Source organism: Sinohyriopsis cumingii, chromosome 2, assembly GCF_028554795.1.
Source record: "Sinohyriopsis cumingii isolate HCF-2022 chromosome 2, ASM2855479v2, whole genome shotgun sequence".
NCBI lineage: Eukaryota > Metazoa > Mollusca > Bivalvia > Unionida > Unionidae > Sinohyriopsis > Sinohyriopsis cumingii.
Genome location: NC_142962.1, coordinates 40,502,843 through 40,528,113, shown reverse-complemented (window position 1 = coordinate 40,528,113; position 25,271 = coordinate 40,502,843). Strand labels below are relative to the sequence as shown.

The following is a 25,271-nucleotide window of genomic DNA, read 5'->3' as shown; positions in this document are numbered from 1 at the left end:
TTCTCTGGTTATCACAAGTATGTCTTACCGAACCACAGTACATTGTATTTTTACAAGAAAATATATGGACTTCTCTGGTTATCACAAGAATGTCTTACAGAACTATGGTATTTGTACAAGTAAATACATGGACTTCTCTGTCATCATAAGTATGTCTTTCAGAACCACAGTATTTGTACAAGTAAATATATGGACTTCTCTGTCATCACAAGTATGTCTTACAGAACCACAGTTGTTGTTGTTGTTGTTAGGTTTAATGCCATTTTTCAGCACACGATAGGCTATACATGGCAGCCAGTATTAATGGTGGAGGAAGAACCCAGGAAAACCTTGGAAAGAACCACCAACCCATAGGAAGCTACTGGCAAGTTTTCTCACATACCCACATTGGCTGAATCCAAGACTTGAACCGGCACAGACAGAGGTGAGATGGCAGTGATCTGTGACCGAGAGCGTTTTAGACCACTCGGCCAATCGGGGCCCCCAGAACCACAGTATTTGTACAAGTAAATATATGGACTTCTCTGGTTATCACAAGTATGTCTTACAAAACCACAGTACATTGTATTTGTACAAGTAAATGGACTTCTCTGGTCATCACAATTATGTCTTACAAAACCACAGTACATTGTATTTGTACAAGTAAATATATGGACTTCTCTGGTCATCATAAGTATGTCTTATAGAACCACAGTATTTGTACAAATTAATGCAGGGACTTCTTTTTGGTTATCATGAGCATGTCTTACTGAAATAGAGTACTCAAATAAGTGAATACACAGACTTCTCTTGTCATCATGATTATGTCATACAAAACCACATTATTTGCACTAGCAAATACATGGATTCATCTGGTCTTCTTACAGAACCACAAAATTTGCCATAACAAAACAAAGCTAATGGGGCAGGCAGCACAGTTGTTGTCATTCAACTTCTGTACAAGAGTTATATACCTCCATAGTTAACCAAATGCTGTTTATCACTCAGTATTGAAAGAATATAAAATCAGTTCAAGCTGAAACCATGTTCTTAAATATATCTAATCACATTATAATCAGTGAGGAATCTTGATTCCTGGATATTTTACCATAATTGATTAATTTCTAATTAAAAAAGTTTGCTTCTAATTAACTTGGGAATTTATTTTTGTGAGAAAATTAATAATCAGTTATAGTTTAATTAAAGTTACTCATAATGGTTAACCCAGGTCTGGATGCAGGCTGATTTTACATAATGGTTAACCCAGGTCTGGTTGCAGGCTGATTTTACATAAGTATATCTAGGAAATTAAAAAAAGAGTGAAAGATAGATACTTTATAAAGAAGTGAAACCATAAGCCAAAATGCTGGATTTGAATGAAAAACAACTTACCACATCGTCCTTCAAATAGATGCAAAAAATTGGACATTAAATTTAATTATTATCCAATTTGGATAATTAGAATCAGGTTAATATTAGGAGTGAAACAATACACCTGTGTCAAAAATCATTATGCATCATGATACACAACCTACACTATGATACATACTGATACCCAAAATACACACTGATACACAATGATAAAATACTGATACCCAAAATACACACTGATACTCAATGATACATACCGATACCCAAAATACACGCTGATACACAGTGATACATACTGATACCCAAAATACACACTGATACACAATGATACATACTTATACCCAAAATACACATTGATACACAATGATACATACTGATACCCAAAATACACACTGATACACAATGATACATACTGATACCCAAAATACACACTGATACACAATGATACATACTGATACCCAAAATACACACTGATACACAATGATACATACTGATACCCAAAATACACACTGATACACAATGATACATACTGATACCCAAAATACACACTGATACACAATGATACATACTGATACCCAAAATACACACTGATACAAAATGATACATAAAATGCATTATGATACATATTGATATACATTTAAGAATAACAAGACAAATGAGTAATAATTAGCCATGATCACTGAAGACTAAAAGTCTCTTTTATAAACATTATCTTGTAAAGAATCTTCAAGTTTTTTATTAGCATGTGTACAAAAATGGCTAAATTATTGATGCATCTACTGGTGTATCATTTCACCCCAAGATATTATGTAAATCACAATATTTAAAAGTTATCAAATCTTCATTAATTATTTTTGGGTTAATTGTGTATTTATTTCACAAATGAATTTATGCATTACAATTGATCAATGACATGAATAAAATGGTACCACTGATCATTGACATGAATATACCGATACTACTGATTAGTGACATGAATATACTGATACCATTGATTAGTGGCATGAATATACTGGTACCACTGATTAATGGTATGAATATACTGGTATCGCTTATTAATGGCATGAATATAATGGTACCACTGATTAGTGGCATGAATATACTGGTACCACTGATTAATGGCATGAATATAATGGTACCACTGATTAGTGACATGAATATACTTGCACCACTGATTAATGACATGAATATAATGGTACCACTGATTAGTGACATGAATATACTGGTACCACTGATTAGTGGCATGAATATAATGGTACCACTGATTAGTGGCATGAATATATTGGTACAACGATTAGTGACATGAACATAAGGGGTACAACTGATTAGTGACATGAACATATTGGTACCACTGATTAGTGAAAAGAATATACTGGTACCACTGATTAATGATATTAATATATTGATACTTCATCAAACAGCTTCAATTTGGATCATATTTTCATAATTGAAGCTCACTCCAGAAACCGAACATTTTCACAAATATTAAATTTGTTTCTCACTTACAGTATATCATTAAGTATGCATGTAATGACTATTATGGGATACAGTATATCATTAGGAAGGCATGTAATTACCACAATGGGCTATAGTATATCATTAAGTATGCATTTAATGACTATTGTGGGATCAGAGTATATCATTAGGAAGGCATTTAATGACTATAATGGGATCAGAGTATGCCATTAGGAAGGCATTTAATGACTATTATGGGATCTCATCATATCATTAGGAAGGCATTTAATGACTATTATGGGACTACAATATATCATTAGGAATGTACATAATGACTACCATGGGCCACATCATAAGTATGCATGTAATGACTGTTATGGACCACAGCATATAAATAGTATACATTTAATGACCATTATGAGGCCCACAGTATATCATTAGGTATGCAGCTACAGAATATCATTAGGTATATATGTAATGACTAGAATGGAGCCACAGTATATCATTAGGTATGCAGCTACAGTATATCATTAGGTATGCATGTAATAACTAGTATGGGGCCACAGTATATCATTAGGTATGCATGTGATGATCATTATGGGGCCACAATATATTATTAGGTTTGCATGTAATGACTATTATGGAGCCACATTATATCATTAGGTATGCATGTAATTACCATTATGGGGCCACATTATATCATTATATATGCATGTAATGATCATTATGGGGCCACAGTATATCATTAGGTATGCATGTAATGACTAGTATGGGGCCACAGTATATCATTAGGTATGCATGTAATGATCATTATGGAGCCACAGTATATCATTATGTATGCATGTAATGACTATTATGGGGCCACAGTAAACCATTATGTATACATGCAATGACCATTATGGGGCCACAATGTATCATTGGGTATGCATGTAATGATCATTATGGGGCCAAAGTATATCATTAGGTATGCATGTAATGACTAGCATGGAGCCACAGTATATCATTAGGTATGCAGCTACAGAATATCATTAGGTATATATGTAATGACTAGAATGGAGCCACAGTATATCATTAGGTATGCAGCTACAGTATATCATTAGGTATGCATGTAATGACTAGTATGGGGCCACAGTATATCATTAGGTATGCATGTAATGACTAGTATGGGGCCACATTATATCATTAGGTATGCATGTAATGATCATTATGGGGCCATATTATATCATTAGGTATGCATGTAATGACTATTATGGGGCCACAGTAAACCATTAAGTATACATGTAATGACCATTATGGGGCCACAATGTATCATTAGGTATGCATGTAATGATCATTATGGGGCCACAGTATATTATTAGGCATGCATGTAATGACTAGCATGGGGCCACAGTATATCATTAGGTATACATAAAATGACCATTATGGGGCCACAGTATATCATTAGGTATGCATGTAATGATCAGTATGGGGCCACAGTATATCATTAGGTATGCATGTAATGACCATTATGGGGCCACAGTATATGATTTGAGCTTCATAGCACTACATAAAAGACTGCTGTTTTTTTGTCCCTGTCCAGAAACAAATTAGGTTGTTATTTATGGTACATGAATGGTCTTTTTGTTCCTGTCTAGAGGCCATAAACATTGTTATGTATGGTACATGAATGGTCTTTCTTATGGTCTGTCTAGAGATCATAATTATTACCATGTATGGTACATGAATGGTCATTCTTGTCCCTGTCTAGAGACCATAAATATAACTATGTATGGTACATAAATGTTTTTTCTTGTCCCTGTCCAAAGACCATAAATACTACTATGTATGGTAAATGAATGGTCTTTCTTGTCCCTGTCCAAAGACCATAAATATTACTATGGTACAAAAATGGTCTTTATTTTGTCCTGAGACTCATTTTTAACAAATAAACTTTTTGCACCAGGAAAGCCTGGTGTTTCTAACTTTCATGAAAAACAAAATTTTATTGAGGAAAACTTGTATTTGCAGCAATCTAAGAAACATTGTGTTAATTTGAAATGCAAAACTTAAGATTTAAAAAATTAAAATTACACTTAGAAAACAATGTATAGAGTGGGTTTCTTCAGCTTATAAGGGAGATAATTAATGGTATTAGTAAGATAAAGTGACATGTTGGAAATATGGATGAAAGGCTTGCACTTACAGATATTTAAAATGATGGGTTGTGAATATAAATATGATGTATACGTCCAATTTAATATTATGATTTGTGAATATAAATATGATGTATATATTAAAGTTAAATGTGGTGTGTGTGTGTGTGTGTGTATATATATATATATATATATATATATATATATATATATATATATATATATATATATATATATATATATATCCAAGTCAAAATGCTAGGTTGTGAGTGTAAATATGTTGTATACACCCAAGTTAAAATGCTGGGTTTTGAATATAAATATGATGCAATTATCCAGGTTAAAATGCAAATGGAGCTGAGTTCTATCAGTAATAGACAAATAAATAGTGTGATGATTTCTACTAGTAACGGAGAAAAAAAATTATAAAAATTTTCACCCATGGCAAGTATGCAAAACAAATCAGAACAGAAGGAAGAAGAGAAAAGGTGGCACCATTCTTCTTAGAACCAAACTGTAAATGGAGAAAATCATTCATCTTTTCCATGTGTACTTGAAGTTTTTCATTTTTAAGTGCCAAATAGTTACATGATAGCTGTTTAGGAATGATTAGGATCTAACTTTGTTATTAACTAAAATATTTACATTATGTGGTGAATAATAAAAAATGTTACAACTCAAAGAACCACTATCTAAGCAAGCACTGGTATTCAAACTATAGTCTGGCATTATAACTCTATGCATGAGCCTTCTCAAGTAACATCTGTACATTTTAAATCTAAGCATAAGCCTCCTCAAGTAATGAATGTACATTCTGAATTGAAGCATAAGCCTCCTTGCATAATGACTCTACATTTTAAATCCAAGCATAAGCCTCCTCAAGTAATGACTGCATGAATACTGTATCTCTATATCTCTTACTTGTTATAATCAAAACAAAAGCTACAGGACTTTTTCTCAACAGGGATAGAAAATGTGGTAATGAAACACAGACGCCTAAAAGTCTAAATGCATGATCAACCAAGTATCATGGGAACCACCCTATGTTCCTGCCATTATCCTGGTAAGGAAAAAAAGAAAAGAAAATGTCCATGCTAATTAAATGTGAACTGTTTCATTTAGTGTTAAAGAACAGATGGTGGCTTTGTGAAACAGGCAACAACTGCGAAAGAGAACAACATCATTTCACAGTATGTGATATCTTGCTAAAGCACAGTATGTGATATCTTGTTAAAGCACAATGGAAATTTATAAAAATAAAATATATAAGAGTCCCTTGAAGGGTCTGTTGCTCCTTGATGAAATAAAATCATAGAAGTCACAAGAAGTATTTTTCTTCCTCCTTTTATCTTTTGTAATTGTTCAGAATTGAATCCATCTTAAATATTCTTCAACTGATATTACCACTTTTTCAAGGGAAGTAGCACTAAGAAGATTTTCAAGATGACCATCATGGCAGTTTTGTTGGCTGTCCGATAAATACCATTCAATTTTAGACCATCAACATGCCATAAAAAGTCTTTTAGTACAAACATCATGTTGATCTGGTCATCAATGCAGGAGGAATAGTGACAACAAGCTATTCAAACTGGTCATCATTGCAGCCATGTTGGATGTCAGACTGGCACTATTATGTATTCCAGATCATCTACTGGTAGTGTGGTAAATCATTTGGTAGAGCATCAGACTTGAAATACAAGGGTCACAAGTACAAGATGTGCCCAGGCTAGCCTGGGTCAGCTGCCTCAGTGTGTCCTCAACAAAGGTACTTAGTTCACAATTCCTCAGCATGACAACGCCAATAATGAGTTAAAAGTACTGCTAAGTCAGCAAAATCAAAACAAACCTTTACATGTCATCAGTAATCTTTAGCAAAATCTTAATGTCTATAATGAGAATCTATTTGGGCAGAATAGCAATAAGAAAAAACTTCAAGATGGCTACCATGGTAGTAATGTTGAAAGTCATAACAACATCATTCTCATTTTAGACCATTTGCATGCCATAAGAAGTCTTTCAGAGTAAACTCTGTGTAAATAGAAGCAGTAGCAATAACAAGAATGGATATCAGACTTCTACCATTTTCATTCAGGACCATCTACATGTCATACATAGGGAAAACCATATGTTGGTATGGCCATCCATTTAATTTCAAGATGGTGGCTATATAGATATTAGACCAGAACCATTTTCATTTAGGTCCATAGGTGTCAAGATCACACTCAGTGCAAAGTTTTACAAGATTTCCTCCAAGTAGTTTAGAAGAGAAGCAATAACCATCAATTACTAACAAATGATGGATGGGTGATGGATACAGACCCACTGCATAAAGGATAACACTGAGTTCTTCATTGATTGGATGGGTTTTGACTGGTTTAATGTGTGTATTCACATGAAGCTGGCCATGACCTGCATGTGAGCTATATTCCAAATTTGAAGTTAATCTAGGTTGTCAATGGACAGACATGCACACTGACACAAAAAGTGATCCCATATTGAGTTTCCACCAAGGCCAGCTGAAAAATAGTTCAATGTGACCAATTTCTTGCAGAATGGTATTGAATTTGCCCAAGTGCATTTTCACACTAAGTTATACAATAGCAGACTTGAATGTGCCAGAGGTCAAAGAAACAGGAAATATAGGTCATAGTGACCTACTTATGATGCTCACTAATGTATATCAGCATATCAATTTTCATGTCTTTGAGGCCTATTGTATTTGAGAAACTGAGCGAAATGCTAACTTAAAGTTAGTGGAGTATGCAGTCTCTGTCAAACAGACATACAAGCTGTAGCCACAAACAAAGTTACATTACTCCCTAACCAACATTATATAAGAAACTGAGATGAATAAAAAGAACTAAAGTGAAGTGCTTAATGTAGGTCACACTGGCTTACTATGCTGAATTAGTACTGGATACATCAAAATGTATCATCATACCAAATAACCAGACTCTGTGGTCAACTGTGCTTGAGGAAATGACAATATTCCTTAAGTATAAGAAAATAAATGTCTTTCATTGAGATTACTGTGCAAATGCTGTTGAAAAAGGGAACAATCCAGACTCCAATGGATGACTCAAGCATGAAATATAAGTCATAATGTCCTACTTTGTTGTGGAAAGGCCTTATACCCAACATCAACATATAAATTTCCATGATTGGTCAACTGTACCCAAGAAACTGACTGACCTAAGTGCAAACTTCAACCACAGTCGATGAAGTGTGTGATCAAGGTTAAATTGACAATCTGGTATTTTACCCAGCAGGATGTATCCACAAACTAATTTGCATGACTTCTTAATATAAGAAATTATGTAAGGAAAATATTAGCCAAAAGCCAGTGATCCATGACATGTGAGTCATGCTGACCTGCTTTGGTAAATTGTTGTTTTAAGTATCAAAATGTTTCCATATATCCAGTCTCAAGCATACTGTGCTATCATTGTGAAAAAAAAGAGAAAACCTTTCATCCCATGGGATGATCAATGCAACTGTATGATCTAAGGTAAAGCTATGAGTATACTAAAGTGGGTGGATTAGATGGCACTGAATTATTAGTAAAGCACATTAAAACTTCAATGATCTAATTCTTATGTCAAGTATGACTGGCATGTCCACAGTGGATATTTCAGACATCAGTGATCTAATCCCTATGTCAAGAATGAATGACATGTCTTTAGTGGATATATGAGACATCAGTGATCTAATTTCTATGTCAAGTACAACTGGAATGTCCACAGTGGATATTTTAGACTTTATTGATATAGTTCTTATATCATCCATTCATGAATATTCATATTCTTGAGTGTGTTTTTGATAGTTGTTGTTGACAACTGAACTTCATATTCTAGAGTGAGTATTTTTGGTAGTTGTTACTGACATCAGTAGATTCATATTCTAAAATGACATTTTGGTGGTTATTGTTGACAACAGAAGATTCATATTCTTGATTGGTCTTTTTGGTTGCTGCTGATGATTACTCATTAGGATTACTGAAATGTTAGAATAACACTCATACACAGTTTGCTGTGTGTAAACATTTGCTGGAGCAATCAGGAATGTCTTTCAAACCTCAGGTGCAAAGTCTTCCTTCATGCTCCAGGAAATGTTAGTACACAGCAAACTTTGTTTGGCAAAGGCCTGTATTCTGTATGACCAATCAAAATGAGTCACATGACTCACTGTTATGGGAAAGAAAATATGCAGTGCTCCACATATCATAATGTATTCTTATTACAAACACATTTGCTGACAGGTTCTTATTCTCACTGGAAAGTACCCCACAAGTGTTGTCACTTTTTACAGATCCATTAAGCTATATATTTTTATATTACAGGTAGTATGAGATATTGAGATACAGTCTACCAGCTATATGTCGATGACACTTTAAAATGCTTGGAGCAATTAAAACAAAACTCACCACCAGACAGAATTTTAAAAATAAGTCCTGATTCAGTTGACTAGACTTGAAGAAGAAGAGTGGCTGCCACTGCTGTGGATACTATCAGGTCCCTTGGGACCACTGACACCACGTATTGGGGGCACAGACTCACGCACACTGCGCAAACTCCGTGCACTGTGATGAGTACTACTACCCATGCCTGACATTACAGATGCCTGTTCAGAAGTGCTCATAGCTGAGCCTGGCTGGAAAACCAAATTAGGAATATCACTCTAAAGAAACAAATATTTTTCTCGAGATGTAGCAACAATAATATTTGCACGATGTCTGCCAGACTAAAGATCTTGTCATCACCATTTTCGTTTAGGAACAACTTAGCTATCACAAGATGTCTTTTAGTTAACATCATGCTGATGTGAACATCTCTTCAAAAGAGAAGGGAAAACAAGATTTTCTGTATTGGAGGTCAGATTGGCAGCTTTTCATTAAAGATAAACTACATATCATGTCTTTACGTGCAACCCCATCCTGATATGACCATCTGTTTTGAAGAATAATATAAAGATTTTAACAATACATGAAAGAATATTTCTTAGAAAGGCCAAATTGATGAATAAAGTATCCAGAAAAGACATTCCTTTAAGCGATATCTTTCACCAAAGAGATGCTGATGGTACTCCAAATTTAAGGTCCATAAGAAGAAAAAATTACAGTATACCAAGGCCAAAGAAGGAATTGTTTAAAATAAGTTTTCAATATACTGGTCCCAGTACATTCACAGTGACATAAGGCAGGCTCCTAGCATTTCTTCTTTTCATAATCACTGTCTAAAATGGATGAAATCTTTAAACAATTGAACAGTTCTAGTAAAATAAATACAGCCTGCTTTTCTGTACTTTTGCATCATTATTACAGCTGAATTTTTCAATGCAGATTAATATTTTTATTTTATATATGTTTATGTGTTCACAGATGCCTGTACATATGTTCCAGGCTTGATACTTTGATTTTTAGAATCACTTTATTATTTAGTGTCAAGCCAGATTCTTCACATCATGTTGCATATAGTGTATATATTGTACATAACAGATAGAAGGCCTCAAGGTAGATTAGTTCTGCAACTAACTGAGTTACATTGTCAAAATAGACTTTATTATTATTATTATTTTTATTATTATTATTATTATTATTATTATTATTATTATTATTATTTTTATTATTATTATTATTATTAACAACATTTTAAATATCACTGCCAATGCAGGCAAAGTGGATGTCATATTGGTACCAATTTTTTTATTTAGGACCAACTGGACAATGAAAATCCTGTGTCAATAGGACCATTGGTCAAAGAGGAGTGGTGATACCATTATCAAGATGGTCACCATCATCACCATTTTCATTTAGGGTCAATTATACATTATCAGAAGTCCTTTAATTGAAAACAAAATATAAATATTACCATTCATTCAGAAGGAGTAACAATAAAAAGTTTCAGCTAGCCACTGTGGTGATCATAATGGATGTCCAAGGGGAACAACTTTCATCAACCAGATCTTGAGATGAATGTGTGTATGGCATTTGTCCTAGTAGGTTAGATTGAGCAGCAAAATCATACCACCATTTCTGTCAGAACAAAACATCCATCAAGCAAAACTGTGTTACCATTTCCCTAAAGGTAAACTATATGGCTATTTCCCTAAAGGTAAACTATATGGCCATTTCCCTAAAGGTAAACTATATTGCCTTTCCCCTAAAGGTAAACTATATGGCCATTTCTGTGAAAAGAATCCCTAAAAGCATTTGCACATCAACACCATGCAGGTGACTGAATCTATGTACAGTTAATGTTGACTGCACATCAATATCATGAAAATTTTGAATGGATATCTGTAAGTCTTTCACTGACACTTACTCGTAGTTTGATACCATCAGCAAGGGTGAATGTAAAAGCTGCAACAGCACCCTCTGGGATGGCGGGAAGGTCAAATTCTTTTGGTGGGATCACATAGTTCTCTATCATATCTAATCTCTTCTTCAGTAACTTCTGGTACTTTGTTACTACAAAAAAATTACACACTGTTTATTAAATTTGATTCTTGAAATACAGTGTTAAATTGCAGTCAGATTCACCTCCATAATAATACAAATCTTGGTCATATTCAGACCCAGCTTTCCATTTCCTATTTACAGGAATATTAATTTTGTGAAATAATAAAGGAAAGGGTTCAAAATGAGCATGTATATTGAAGAAAATTTTTAACAAATTTAAATGGAAAGGTTCTAACTTTGAAGAGATCACTTAAGCAAATATGGTACTTTATGTAATAACAGCAGATTTGGTGTACATTGTGTATGCCATAGAATCTCACTTTCTCAAATATGTGGTATAACTATAATATGACACAGTGTCTAGAGTACTACTGAATCTTACTGCCACAAAAACAATTGGCACCAATGCCTGGAAAAATTATAATCAGACAGAGTGTCCAGAGTGGTGTTGAATCTCACTGCCTCAATAACAGCTGGCAGTAACATATGGAATAATTATAATTGGACAGAGTGTCCAAAGTCTCACTGCCTCAATAACAGCTGGCAGTAACACATGGAATAATTATAATCAGACAGAGTGTCCAAAGTCTCACTGCCTCAATAACAGCTGACAGTAATACATGGAATAATTATAATTAGACAGAGTGTCCAAAGTCTCACTGCCTCAATAACAGCTGGCAGTAACACATGGAATAATTATAATCAGACAGAGTGTCCAAAGTCTCACTGCCTCAATACCAGCTGGCAGTAACACATGGAACAATTATAATCAGACAGAGTGTCCAAAGTCTCACTGCCTCAATACCAGCTGGCAGTAACACATGGAATAATTATAATCAGACAGAGTGTCCAAAGTCTCACTGCCTCAATACCAGCTGGCAGTAACACATGGAATATTTTTAATCTGACAGAATGTCCAAAGTCTCACTGCCTCAATACCAGCTGGCAGTAACACATGGAATAATTATCATCGGACAGAGTGTCTAGAGTGGTATTGACTCTCACTGCCTCAATACCAACTGGCAGTAACACATGGAATATTTTTAATCTGACAATGTCCTAGAGTAGTATTGAATTTCACTTTTAGCAAGGTCTTCAGGTTGAGTTTGGGAACTTGCTAGATGCTGGACACTATGGCAAGTTCTCAGTTAAAAAACATATTAAATATTGAATATCAAACAGTATTAATTGGAGTACTTACTGGGTCTCTTGTTCTGATCTTCTGGTGGACTATAGGACTTCTTGAATCCTGCCCAGTAGGGCAAAAGTTCCTTGAATACAGACAGCTGGGCCTCATCAAAGATGTTGGAAACCACCTCTTTCCCTAATAAGTACTTCTGGGCTGCCCTGAGGGTTTTCTGATGCAGTTCAGTATTCAGATCAACCTTAAACAGTGGTGCAAAGACAAAGGTACAGTTTATTTTAAAAATTTTAATAAAGAAATATAAATGAGACTTATGAAACCTATATTAAGGACTGTTTCCTTCAAGTTAAAAGAACTATTTTTTAAATTCACATCTATAAACAATTTTATATGTGATCATCTATAAACTTTGAATGAACATAGAAATTAAATGCAGCAATTTTCCTGGACAAAATTTGATTGCACACTGTATTCAGAATATATTCCTTGGTTTTCTTTGATGAAAGGCATATGTATGTAACTATAAATAGGATATATTCCTTGATTTTTTTTTATGAAAGGCATATGTATGTAACTATAAATAGGATATATTCCTTGATGAAAGGCATATGCATGTAACTATAAATAGGATATATTCCTTAGTTTTATTTGATGAAAGGCATATGCATGTAACTATAAATAGGATATATTCCTTGGTTTTATTTGATGAAAGGCATATGCATGTAACTATATATAGGATATATTCCTTGGTTTTATTTGATGAAAGGCATATGTATGTAACTATAAATAGGACATATTCCTTGGTTTTATTTGATGATGTATGTAACTATAAATAGGATATATTCCTTGGTTTTATTTGATGATGTATGTAACTATATATAGGATATATTCCTTGGTTTTATTTGATGAAAGGCATATGTATGTAACAATAAATAGGACATATTCCTTGGTTTTATTTAATGATGTATGTAACTATAAATAGGATATATTCCTTGGTTTTATTTGATGATGTATGTAACTATATATAGGATATATTCCTTGGTTTTATTTGATGAAAGGCATATGTATGTAACTATAAATAGGACATATTCCTTGGTTTTATTTGATGATGTATGTAACTATATATAGGATATATTCCTTGGTTTTATTTGATGAAAGGCATATGTATGTAACTATAAATAAGATATATTCCTTGGTTTTATTTGATGATGTATGTAACTATATATAGGATATATTCCTTGGTTTTATTTGATGAAAGGCATATGTATGTAACAATAAATAGGACATATTCCTTGGTTTTATTTAATGATGTATGTAACTATATATAGGATATATTCCTTGGTTTTATTTGATGAAAGGCATATGTATGTAACTATAAATAGGACATATTCCTTGGTTTAATTTGATGATGTATGTAACTATATATAGGATATATTCCTTGGTTTTATTTGATGAAAGGCATATGTATGTAACTATAAATAGGACATATTCCTTGGTTTTATTTGATGATGTATGTAACTGTATATAGGATATATTCCTTGGTTTTATTTGATGATGTATGTAACTATAAATAGGATAAGACAATATAGTAGCACAGTTAATCTATGTCATATAAGTCCCCTTGGGAACATGCATGCAGAACTAATGACCAAACTTTGATTTAATACATATGCCAAACTCCCAGATGGGAGAGCAATTCTACTGGTATCAGCAATGCCTACTGTTCCCTATTTCAAAAGGAATAAAAAAGATACAGAACTTACAGTTCTGACAGCATAATTTATCCATAATAATAATGTTGCTTGGTTATTATTACATCATGGTCAGCCTGATGCTAAATTCCTTCTACAAATGCAGCATAGAAAGAAATTAATTTTAAGCACTTGAGTAAACTGGGAATTCCAATAAAATGGCACATGTAAGACACTTCATTATTAAGAATTATCACGGAGTACTTGAAAAGTTCCCAAGACATTACAGAGAAATTATTATATTAGTGATGAGATGCTATATTTTGGGTAAGACACTTTACTATTCAGCAAATATCATTCTGATGTAAGTTAGGCAAATAAACATTTCAATGTAAGTTAGGCAAATAAACATTTCAATGTAAGTTAGGCTAATAAACATTTCAGTGTAAGTTAGGTTAATAAACATTTCAGTGTAAGTTAGGCTAATAAACATTTCAATGTAAGTTAGGTTAATAAACATTTCAGTGTAAGTTAGGCTAATAAACATTTCAATGTAAGTTAGGCTAATAACATTTCAATGTAAGTTAGGCAAATAACATTTCAATGTAAGTTAGACTAATAAACATTTCAATGTAAGTTAGGTTAATAAACATTTCAGTGTAAGTTAGGCTAATAAACATTTCAATGTAAGTTAGGCTAATAAACATTTCAATGTAAGTTAGGCTAATAACATTTCAATGTAAGTTAGGCAAATAACATTTCAATGTAAGTTAGGTTAATAAACATTTCAGTGTAAGTTAGGCTAATAAACATTTCAATGTAAGTTAGGCTAATAACATTTCAATGTAAGTTAGGCAAATAACATTTCAATTTAAGTTAGGCTAATAACATTTCAATGTAAGTTAGGCTAATAACATTTCAATGTAAGGTAGGCAAGTGACATCTCGATGTACATTTAACAACACTGGGACAGTTGTTTCTGTTTCTTGACTTTGTCCTGCCTGAAATGCTAGTGCGGGCATAAGTAATGCTTTTAAAGTGTAATGTTGGTCACAAAGCAGAAGTGATACATTTTCTACAACTGTGGATAGTGGAGATGTGCTTTCATGAGAATAAGTTTTGATACTAGTATATTTTGTTTATATAAATAGAACTATGACCCCATTAACAGTACATGTGCTTCTGTAAGTATGATGTAGAATTAGGACCAAGCTAATAGTACTTCTCTAAGTGATGATTTTATTCTGTTCTTATATACATGTATTCTTGAACTATGTGTGTGTATTTCTGCTTTTTCTGAGGGTACAAATTTGTTATATTATTATTACTTTTGTCAATTTTTATATACTAAAAAATGAGACTGTGTCATGCGTAGAATTAGTCAAGAAACCAAAAGAGGTAATAACTATTTAAAAAATTGCAGGAGCTAAGTGATTTGTCAATATGTGCATCTTCAAGTTATGGCCATTATTGTTACCAACTTCTTTGGCAATCCAGTATAATCAGCATTTAAGCTGCACTAATAACATTGTGTCAGGATTATGCTGTAAGACAAAAAGGGCAATAACTCAATGATATTTTGTCAGAATTATGATGCAAGACAAAAAGAGCAAAAACTCAATGATATTTTGTCAGGATTATGGTGTAAGACAAAAAGGGCAATAACTCAATGATATTTTGTCAGGATTATGGTGTAAGGCAAAAAGGGCAATAACTCAATGACATTGTGTCAGGATCATGGTGTAAGACAAAAAGGGCAATAACTCAATGAGATTGTGTCAGGAGTATGCTGTAAAACAAAAAGGGCAATAACTTTGAAAACAAATTACAGATGCAATATTATTTATCAATATGTACATCAACAGTTGATAACCATAACATTTACCAAGCTTCATGGCAAACAAATAAAACTGATGGACTAATTGTGCTAACAGGATTGTCATATATTGCTACAAGACAGAAAGGGAAATAATTGAAACAATAATTACTGGAGGAAAGTGATTAGTTGATAAACATATCTTCAGTTGATGACCATAACATTTAACAAGTTTCATATATATATTTCATATGGTATGTGTGGTGATCTAATGAACCACTATATATATAGATCACCACACATACCACACTGCTTTCCTAGCTTGATATAAGTTTCAAAGACTTTTATGCAAAATCATTATACATTAGTGAAATCTTATTGATGCCACCGCCATTCTACCAGAAAAGGGATAAATGATACATCAACAACAAACAATTAAAAAAAATGACCGGGCCCTGAATTCAGGAAACTACACAAACTGAATGCTTACTAAAACTCAAAATTGCCTTTGTCATAAATCTGTATTGCCATTTCAAAATCCTGCATTTCATGAGTGTGGTCATTTTAAGGTAAGAAACACTGAGCTTGATGGTGGAATTGGATGGATACAAGGCCAGGCCAAAGATTACAAACAGTTCTCACATTCAAACTCAGACTCAACAAAAATCGTGACATTTTAATTGGCTAATGTCCAATCTCTGACCTGTCAGAATCTTGAGTGAAGTTTAAGTTTGAGTGTGAGACATCTTTTTATTTTATATTTAATCATGAGATAATGAAATGTATCAGTGTGAGAAAAACTGATATCATTGGAGCGGCAATAAAACTTAGATTACCAGAGTGTGAATAAAAAAAGCATGGCCACTGTGGCAATATCATTTCTGGAACTACTTTCTTTTTAATCAGGAATATCTGTCTTTTCCCATATAGGAAATTAGGCATAATCTCTCTCTCTCTCTCTCTCTCTTCTCTCTCTCTCTTCTCTCTGTCTCTCTCTCATTTATATAACAATGAAAAACAGGGATCGTCAACTGACCAAAAATACAGATATATATTTTTTCTAATATGAATTATATATAATGAAAATATTCATTTATTTTAGTAGATTCTAGAAAAAGTGTTCAACCTGTGAGATATCACCTTTTAAGTACTTTAAAAAAGCATTTATCTTCTATGTAATCTTGCAGACAGTCTGCATGTCCATGCTTTGCTCACATGAAAAACTTCAGCCAAAACCTTAATATATGTAACAGATGATGACAATGCCATTGGAAAAGTGACTTTTATGTCTTCCTTTCCTGCTAATGTATGATTAACAAAAATGACTGAAATGTTGGCATTTTTAAGAACCCTACCACAATAGATGGACTTGTGATGGAGTCCAGGAAACAGTCCAGAATGCATTGAACCTTACCTGTATAGATGGACTTGTGATGGAGTCCAGGAAACAGTCCAGAATGCATTGAACCTTACCTGTATAGATGGACTTGTGATGGAGTCCAGGAAACAGTCTAGAATGCATTGAACCTTACCAGTATAGATGGACTTGTGATGGAGTCCAGGAAACAGTCTAGAATGCATTGAACCATACCTGTATAGATGGACTTGTGATGGAGTCCAGGAAACAGTCTAGAATGCACTGAACTTTCTTTTTTAGCAATTCCTCATCAGAATATGCATGGCTACAGTCCTGAAAGATACATACAGAGATATAAGTCTCAAGAACTTTAAAGTAGCGATGTTCAGGCTGACCCGGCTACAGTCCTGAAACATACATACAGAGATATAAGTCTCAAGAACTTTAAAGTAGCGATGTTCAGGCTGACCCTTCTTGCTAAGTCTTCTACAATTTATGGAATTCTCATCATTTCTGCAGGTTTGGAATATAAGCTGGTGAACAACAGTCCTTTATCTGGGGACATTAATGCTGGTTTTACAATTACAAATTATTTGGACTCAGGTGGCCAATTGGTCTAAAGCATTCATCTATACTGATCACTGTCATATTACCTCTGTACACACGAGTTTATTTTCAGACAATATGTGTATGTGAGAAAGTTTGCCAATAGCTTCCCATGGGTCAGTGGTTCTTCCCAGGGTTTTCACTGGTTCTTTCTTCATCAGTTGCACTGGTCACCATGTATAGCCTATCATGTGCTGAAAAATGGCATTAAACCCACAACAAGAAAAAACACTTTTTAAAATTTGAGTTTTACTGGTAATACCTCAAAGGAGCTGTAAAACAGATATTAGGACAGCAAACTGCCATTGAAACATCCTCAAACCCAAAACTGTTGTCCCCCATTTTAACACATCTTGTAAAAATGTTATAAAATAGCATAAAATGTTACAGTAATTATCCTTGTCACAATGTCATACATTTCTGCATGAAATCATAAATGTGTTAACATTTCACAGATAACAACACGAAATATACTACAAAATTTACTATCATGAAGTTTGATATCCAAGAAATTAAAAAGAAGATTTTTGTAATTATATGTTTCTCTGAGAATAGACACTCCTACACATTATTGTTAGGAAATAAACTTTGCAGCGTCTTGAATCCAATCATCTGAAAAAAAGCAAATTTGTTTTTTTAATAGCAACAATGACTACTGGTTGCTTTTGCTCAGCAGCCTTAATTTAAATATCCATTTTATGTAAACACATCCTTGCATAGAGTGGAATATTGTCAAGAAGACACAGCTCACTCATCGACCTTGCATGACCACATGTAGTACAGTCATCTTTATCAAAGATTCGATGTTAATGGTTGTGTCATTCTTTTGATATGGCCCCACAGACTGGTGCCAAAGACCATCTGACACACAGCCTAAAAAGATTCTGTCTATTTTGGAGAAAAAAAACTCTGCAGGACTCAACCACAGCAAAATCTCCATCTTCTTTCACATTCCTGTGTGATCAAGGAAATTTCATAGATATTTTCCACAGGCCAAGATATTGCACGATGGTGTAGAAGGTGGTCTGTTCCTCCAACTACCATGGAACTTATGGTCTCTGTCTCTAGTTACCAGTACATTTCTTGAAATGGTCCATTAAACCTCCCCAGTTGTTTGCTGATCCCTCCAAAATGGTATTACAACTGGAACATGAGCACACATGTGGTGTGTGTGGATTGCACACACCCTCTTCCCTGGTCTGCTCCAACAGATATGCATAATTTCATTGAACCTTTCATAATTTAGGGACCCAATGAGATGACACATAGGTCACATGACTGGCCAGTATGCAAGTCCAAAGTGATGGTTAGTTCAATGGTTTTAGCTACTAATGAAGTTTTTGTAGTTTTTCCATTAGTACATGGTGTCTCCTTGGAAGACAAGACTCTTGCAGAAGACAAGACACTTGTTGAAGACAATCAGATGCAGATTAGAACTTCTTCCTTTATTTGTCACTAACTGAATATTAGGCATGTCACACACTGGTCATTGCTAATACTGTGAAATAGGGAATAATGGAAAGTCCCCGATGCTGGGTACTAGATGGTGGGTCCACCGAAAAATGAACAACAAAGATGTCATAATTGCTAAAACCAATCTTTGCACTATTTACATAAAATTAAACTATTTTCCAGCATTCACAATAAAAATTATTGAAACCACATTTACCTTGAAAGTAAGGAGTATTTGCAAGATAAAATAAAATAAAAAGAGCTAATAAATAAAACAAGCCATGGACTATTTTTAAACTTTTAAGGTAAAGTGGACTTCTCTCCAATTTTTATGGTATTTGTCTATTTCATTAAAATTTATAGGGTATTTGTGGATTTCTATCTAATTTTAAGGGTATGTCAATGTTTCTCCCATTTTTAGAGTATTCATGTTTCTCTTAAATTTGGGAACCAAGTTCAGCACATATATGGCTTTCTTTAAAATAAAATAAGAATAAAGCAGCAAAGTAATAAGTTATAAAATAACAAATATGAACAAATTTTGTGAAAAAAGATTGATTTAAACATACTGCAATAGAAAGGAATCCTGTTCGAAGACAGATGATTTTCCATAAATTTCAAAATTGTAGATATTTTCAAATTCTGTGTGGTTCCCTTGAATTAGGAGAAAAGCATATTGTGAGAAGCCATACACCCCATATGTTCTACAAATGAAACCACAACATGAAGGTCAATCCTCATTGATTATCTTTCTTTAATGAATACATTTTTATTTATTGCTCATGTATTAGATAAGTGTCTGTCTTGTCCACTAAATGTTTACCATTTATACTTGATTATAATCTGAAACCAACAAAAAATGCACAGACCCAGACCTGCCATTGCATAATGTGCCAGCAAATATTAATCTTTGCAGTTGTTAGAAATATCAGTAGAAAAAACATAGCCCTTGATCTACTGGCACATTATGCAGGGTCTATGTTGTTTGCAGTTGGAGTCTACTTATAAGTGAGTATAAACTATAGTTGAAATTTACTCCTGGGTATATGTAGTTATTGAGATTAGTGATATCAGAAAATTTTCTTATCATCGTCGTAATTTAACTATGATAAAATATGTATATTTTCAGACAATCATTACTGTGAAGTCACTATGGTGACCATGAATTCACTGTTATAAGATGTCTATTTTCAAACAATCACTACTGTGAGTTCATTCTGGATTATATCATTGTGATACATCAAGACTGTTAGAACATCAACACTACTCCAGGCTATTGTCCAACATACTTTTAAAATCCTTACTGGTTTGGCTTGGTTCAGTTTGGCTTGGTGTTTTATGACACAGCAATTCAAGTAGGTTATTAAGTGCAGATCAAGGCCATATAATTAAAGTGCCTTAAACAAGGACACATGTAGCTGACCCAGACTGATCCAAATGTAGGTTTCAAACTCACAACCTTCTTGTCCAGCACACTTAGATCACTGGACCAATATGGCTCTTGGTTCCAGTAGTCTACATGCAGAAGAGTCCATCAGGACTATCACACATCCCTGAGCCCACAGAAAATAAAATGCTATTTTGGTATCTGTAGTAAAATGATTTGATTAATAATTGTGATGTCAATACATGTCTATTTTATCCTCATGTGAATTTTTTTATTTAGACTGACCTTGAACTTTTGGACTTCAATATAAAAGAAGAGATCTTTTTCAATCAGAGGCATGTTATCCTCTTGTCCATATTTCATGAGGTATTTGTAGAAGTAAAGCATCTGCATCGTTGGATCTCCTTGTGAAGACAATTTTATCTCTTTCAAAAATTCTTCTTTATCTTCTTTATGTGGCTGTGCACGATGAGTCTAGAAGAATATCAAATGTATACTGAATCTCTAGATATTCCAAAAATATATATTACAAAACAGTAAACATTCCAAATGTCTATATAATAAGCATGAATACGTAACAGCTTTTATCAACTATTGTCACACAAAATTAGTGGAATATTTGTTTCTATAATTGCATGATATAATTATGTTTTAAAACTTGAGTGAATGAAGAGCTGTAGATGAATGTACATCATATTTACATTAAAATTAAGCCTTTGCTTCATTCACATCTGAAATAAAAATAATTTGAAATTTTAATCTAAACAAAGTGAAACCCCATGAATGAAAATGCTTTTCTTTTATCTGGATTTATGGAAGAATCCAGATATGATTTCAAACAGTCATGTAGGAAATATGATCTCATTGTTTTTATGACATTTAGATTAGTAAGGTGTGGGATAATTTTGACTCACTCTGTCCTCATAAGCAGAGATAATAGACACTGTCAAACATGAATCACAATTTCAAAAGGAGTATTTGACAAACATTATATAATTTATTTAAAAATTCATGTATCATGAGTTTAACTTAAATCTGATTGGTCAGTGTCCAGTTTCACTAAATATCACAAAAGTTCTTCTCTTTAACTCCAAAGAACATCCAACTAGTATCTGAAAATCAAGTACTAAAATCTTTAAATTCTGTTCTAAAATCTTGCCTTTTCTATAAAAAAATTCTGAGAAATTCCTCAACTCTTTTAACAAGAGTATAATAATTCTGAGAAATTCCTCAACTCTTTTAAGAAGAGTAAAATGTTTTTCTATTTGTTAAATTTAAAATGAGAAGGTTATTTTGCAAGCTTCCCACTATCTCTATCTCTGTATAGGATATTTTCTTTTCCTACATTAATATGTGATATAAAAGACATGATATTATAATGGATGGTGATACTGGTACCAGACTTGTTTCAGAACCAATGCTAAGACGATTAAACTCTCTCTTCAACACAGTATCCCACTGCCCATCTTGTAAATTCATCCCACTTTCATAGACTGATCATACAATATCAGTGACTTAAGAGAGTGATAGGATTGGGATGATGTAATGTGTTACAGTAAATTACATCTTTAACATTTTGTAAACTATTAATCATATCTGACCACAAAGCAAGTCTGATTCATCAATTAATAACAGTAGGTTTATCACTGTTGTCAAGGAAGGAAGGGGAAATAACTTCATAGCATAGAGTCAAATTTCTTCTGCAAAAATTAATTTCCATGTCTGAAATGTGATGCAGTATCTATTTATTTGTTCTAGCTCACAAAGTGGTTGTTTTGTTCCTGCAGTTATAACTGTAGGCACACATAATCTTCATATGGTTTGATGGGAAATCATATATTTTTACATATGCAAGTAGGAATGAATATGAAAATTATTTCACCAATAAATTTATATAATTTACACTAAAGTATATAATAAAATATTGATATTGTATGAAGTATCATATGCAAGATAATGTAAAAATCTCAATTTGAGGAATGATTTTGAGAATCATTTTAGTGAAACTGGTGCCAAGTAACATAGGGTTATTTACTCACTTACAAGACGAATCCAACTGCAAGCATCCAAATCTGCCATCACAAAATGCAGGTACATTATGCTAAGGCAGATATGGATCCTTGCTGTTTGAATTTTGACTCAACTTATAAGTAAGTATATACGGTATCCTGATTATCTTTTGATTTACACCCAAAATGAAAGGAAAAGTTTATTTATATTTGCAGACTAGCATTGCAAACGAGTAAATTTTCTTCTTTTTTGTTGGTTAATATACAATGTTCATATTATCAATCTGAAATACATTCATATTAATGAGCAAGCAATGTTTGGACTTAATATTATACACTGTATAAGGAACACACCAATGCTGAAACCAGATTACCATCAATTAATTTCAATCCATTAATTACTACAAAGTTCTTTTCAGGGGTACCAATTTTCATGGTATTGTGAAAATAACATTTGATTGGTATTTTAATATGAGGATAGGGTAAGAGGTATCATTATTTTCATAGATGAGACCATCCTTTGTTGTTGCTTTAACTTTATGATTTGTATCAACCACAAAAATTGGTATCCCACAAAAAATGTGGAATTCACAGTACTGTTTAACATTAAGACAAAATTTTTCTGACAATTATAAAATTGGTGCTTGTATTCACCTCACTGATATAGATTTGTCTCATTTATCAAGTTTGTAAGAGTATTCAGAAATGAAATATCCTGAACAATTGAAAAAAACAATACATGTGAATTCCTCCCAGCACACATGAGTAAATTTTCCATGAAGCAGGTGACATATCGTGATGTACATGCATAGTGATATTTTTGTATTGTGAAGCAGATGACATTTACATGCAGTGTTTATGCACCCATTTCCTCCAACAAGCATAGTGCAGATTCCTTTTCCATAATGTGATAAAAGTGCAAGTAACATAAATCAATGCAAACATTAACCATCTACTGACTATCTATACCAATATTCTTGGTATTTTTTTATCTAATTGATAAAAATGATATTGGCAAAATCTAAAAGTTGAAGATGTTGAGTTAAATCTAAATTATCTTCACATTAATAAGTTATCAGTGTAATGATTGTAACTTGTAAAAGAACAAATGAAATCCTAAACTACTCCTAAAATTGAATACAAATGTAAGTTACCATCCTCTTCCATTTATGTTTCTACTAAAAATTACCTTCTTTTCAATGAAAACTCCACCAGATGTCACTATGCCTGACCCAGGCTAACAAAGGTAATTAGTGAAGATAAAGATGTTTTTGGTTTATAATTCAAATTCTCACAATTTAATAAAACTAAACATTTAGTGATACAAGTATTGTGAACAATATACAAATGACACAGACAAGCAATTAGCGACACACAAATAATTATTTTTACAAGTTATGGAACCAGCCTAAGGAATTAGGGACAGACAAATAATTATTTTCAAAGCAACAGAACCAGCCTAAGACTGGTGGAATATTTTAAAAAAAACTGTATTTAAAAGAATGATGGTCATTGTTTGTATAAACATTGCTAGAAAAAAATTAACACAAGTGTTTAAAATATATATATATATATATATATATATATATATATATATATATATATATATATATATATATATATATATATATTCAGAACAAATTTAAGAGAATTTATGGTACAAAACCTATTTTTATAACTTGCTTAAAACTGAAAGTCAGACAATGGTTAATCAGCTTGAATATTTATTAATATTTTCTGTGAAATGAAGAATTTTAATTTAATCTTTACAAAACACTTAGCTGTCATCAACAAACATGTACTGAAACCAAAGGAATATTTCCATATTAATCATTAAGAAGCCAAGAACCATTTCAAACTGTGAGATTACATAAAACAAATCTGCACAAAATATTCATTAACATAACATTGCAGTAGTCAGTGAATTCAATCGCGGGTCTGTTTCAACTTGTTATGCACTCTATACATTTCTGTGAAATCCTTTAATATACTATGCTATTTTAGTACACACCAACTGTGGACCATGCATGCAGGATTAAGCTGGTAAGCAGACAACCTTTGGGAGGATACATGTAAGTGATCACTACCTTCATATGCATTTTGCCCATGCGTTTCCGATGCCTGTACGCAGCCTGTTGTGAGCTAGTTAGCCGCACTATGCTCCCCGAATCTTCCTATACACACAATTAGCAAGACAAGTGTGAAAACTGAATGCAAAATATTTCACCCTCATGCTTGTTTTAACTTATACTAAATTTTCAGGTCTTGGGGAGATTTCAGAGTTATAAACTTAGTCCTCCAAGACAAATGATTGAAAATTATTAAATTATATGTTGTACTTATTTCAAACTGAGGGCTGAAAACTTTCCCCTCGTTTTTGTCCATATTCAAGTTTGTATTACTTTATTGCAATAA

The 25,271-nt window shown here is 33.0% G+C and overlaps 1 protein-coding gene across 1 annotated transcript in view; it reads right to left on the bottom strand.

Annotated features, from left to right (window-relative positions):
• Positions 1-25,271, bottom strand: part of LOC149804700 (uncharacterized) — a 190,878-nt gene that overhangs the window by 18,827 nt on the left and 146,780 nt on the right. Inside the window, exons 23-27 of the mRNA XM_089943218.1 lie at positions 24,944-25,030; positions 21,133-21,321; positions 17,637-17,735; positions 12,596-12,779; positions 11,258-11,403 (exon numbers count right to left, since the gene is read on the bottom strand). Coding sequence (XP_089799344.1) covers positions 11,258-11,403; positions 12,596-12,779; positions 17,637-17,735; positions 21,133-21,321; positions 24,944-25,030 — 705 coding nt within the window. The remainder of the gene's footprint in view (positions 1-11,257; positions 11,404-12,595; positions 12,780-17,636; positions 17,736-21,132; positions 21,322-24,943; positions 25,031-25,271) is intronic.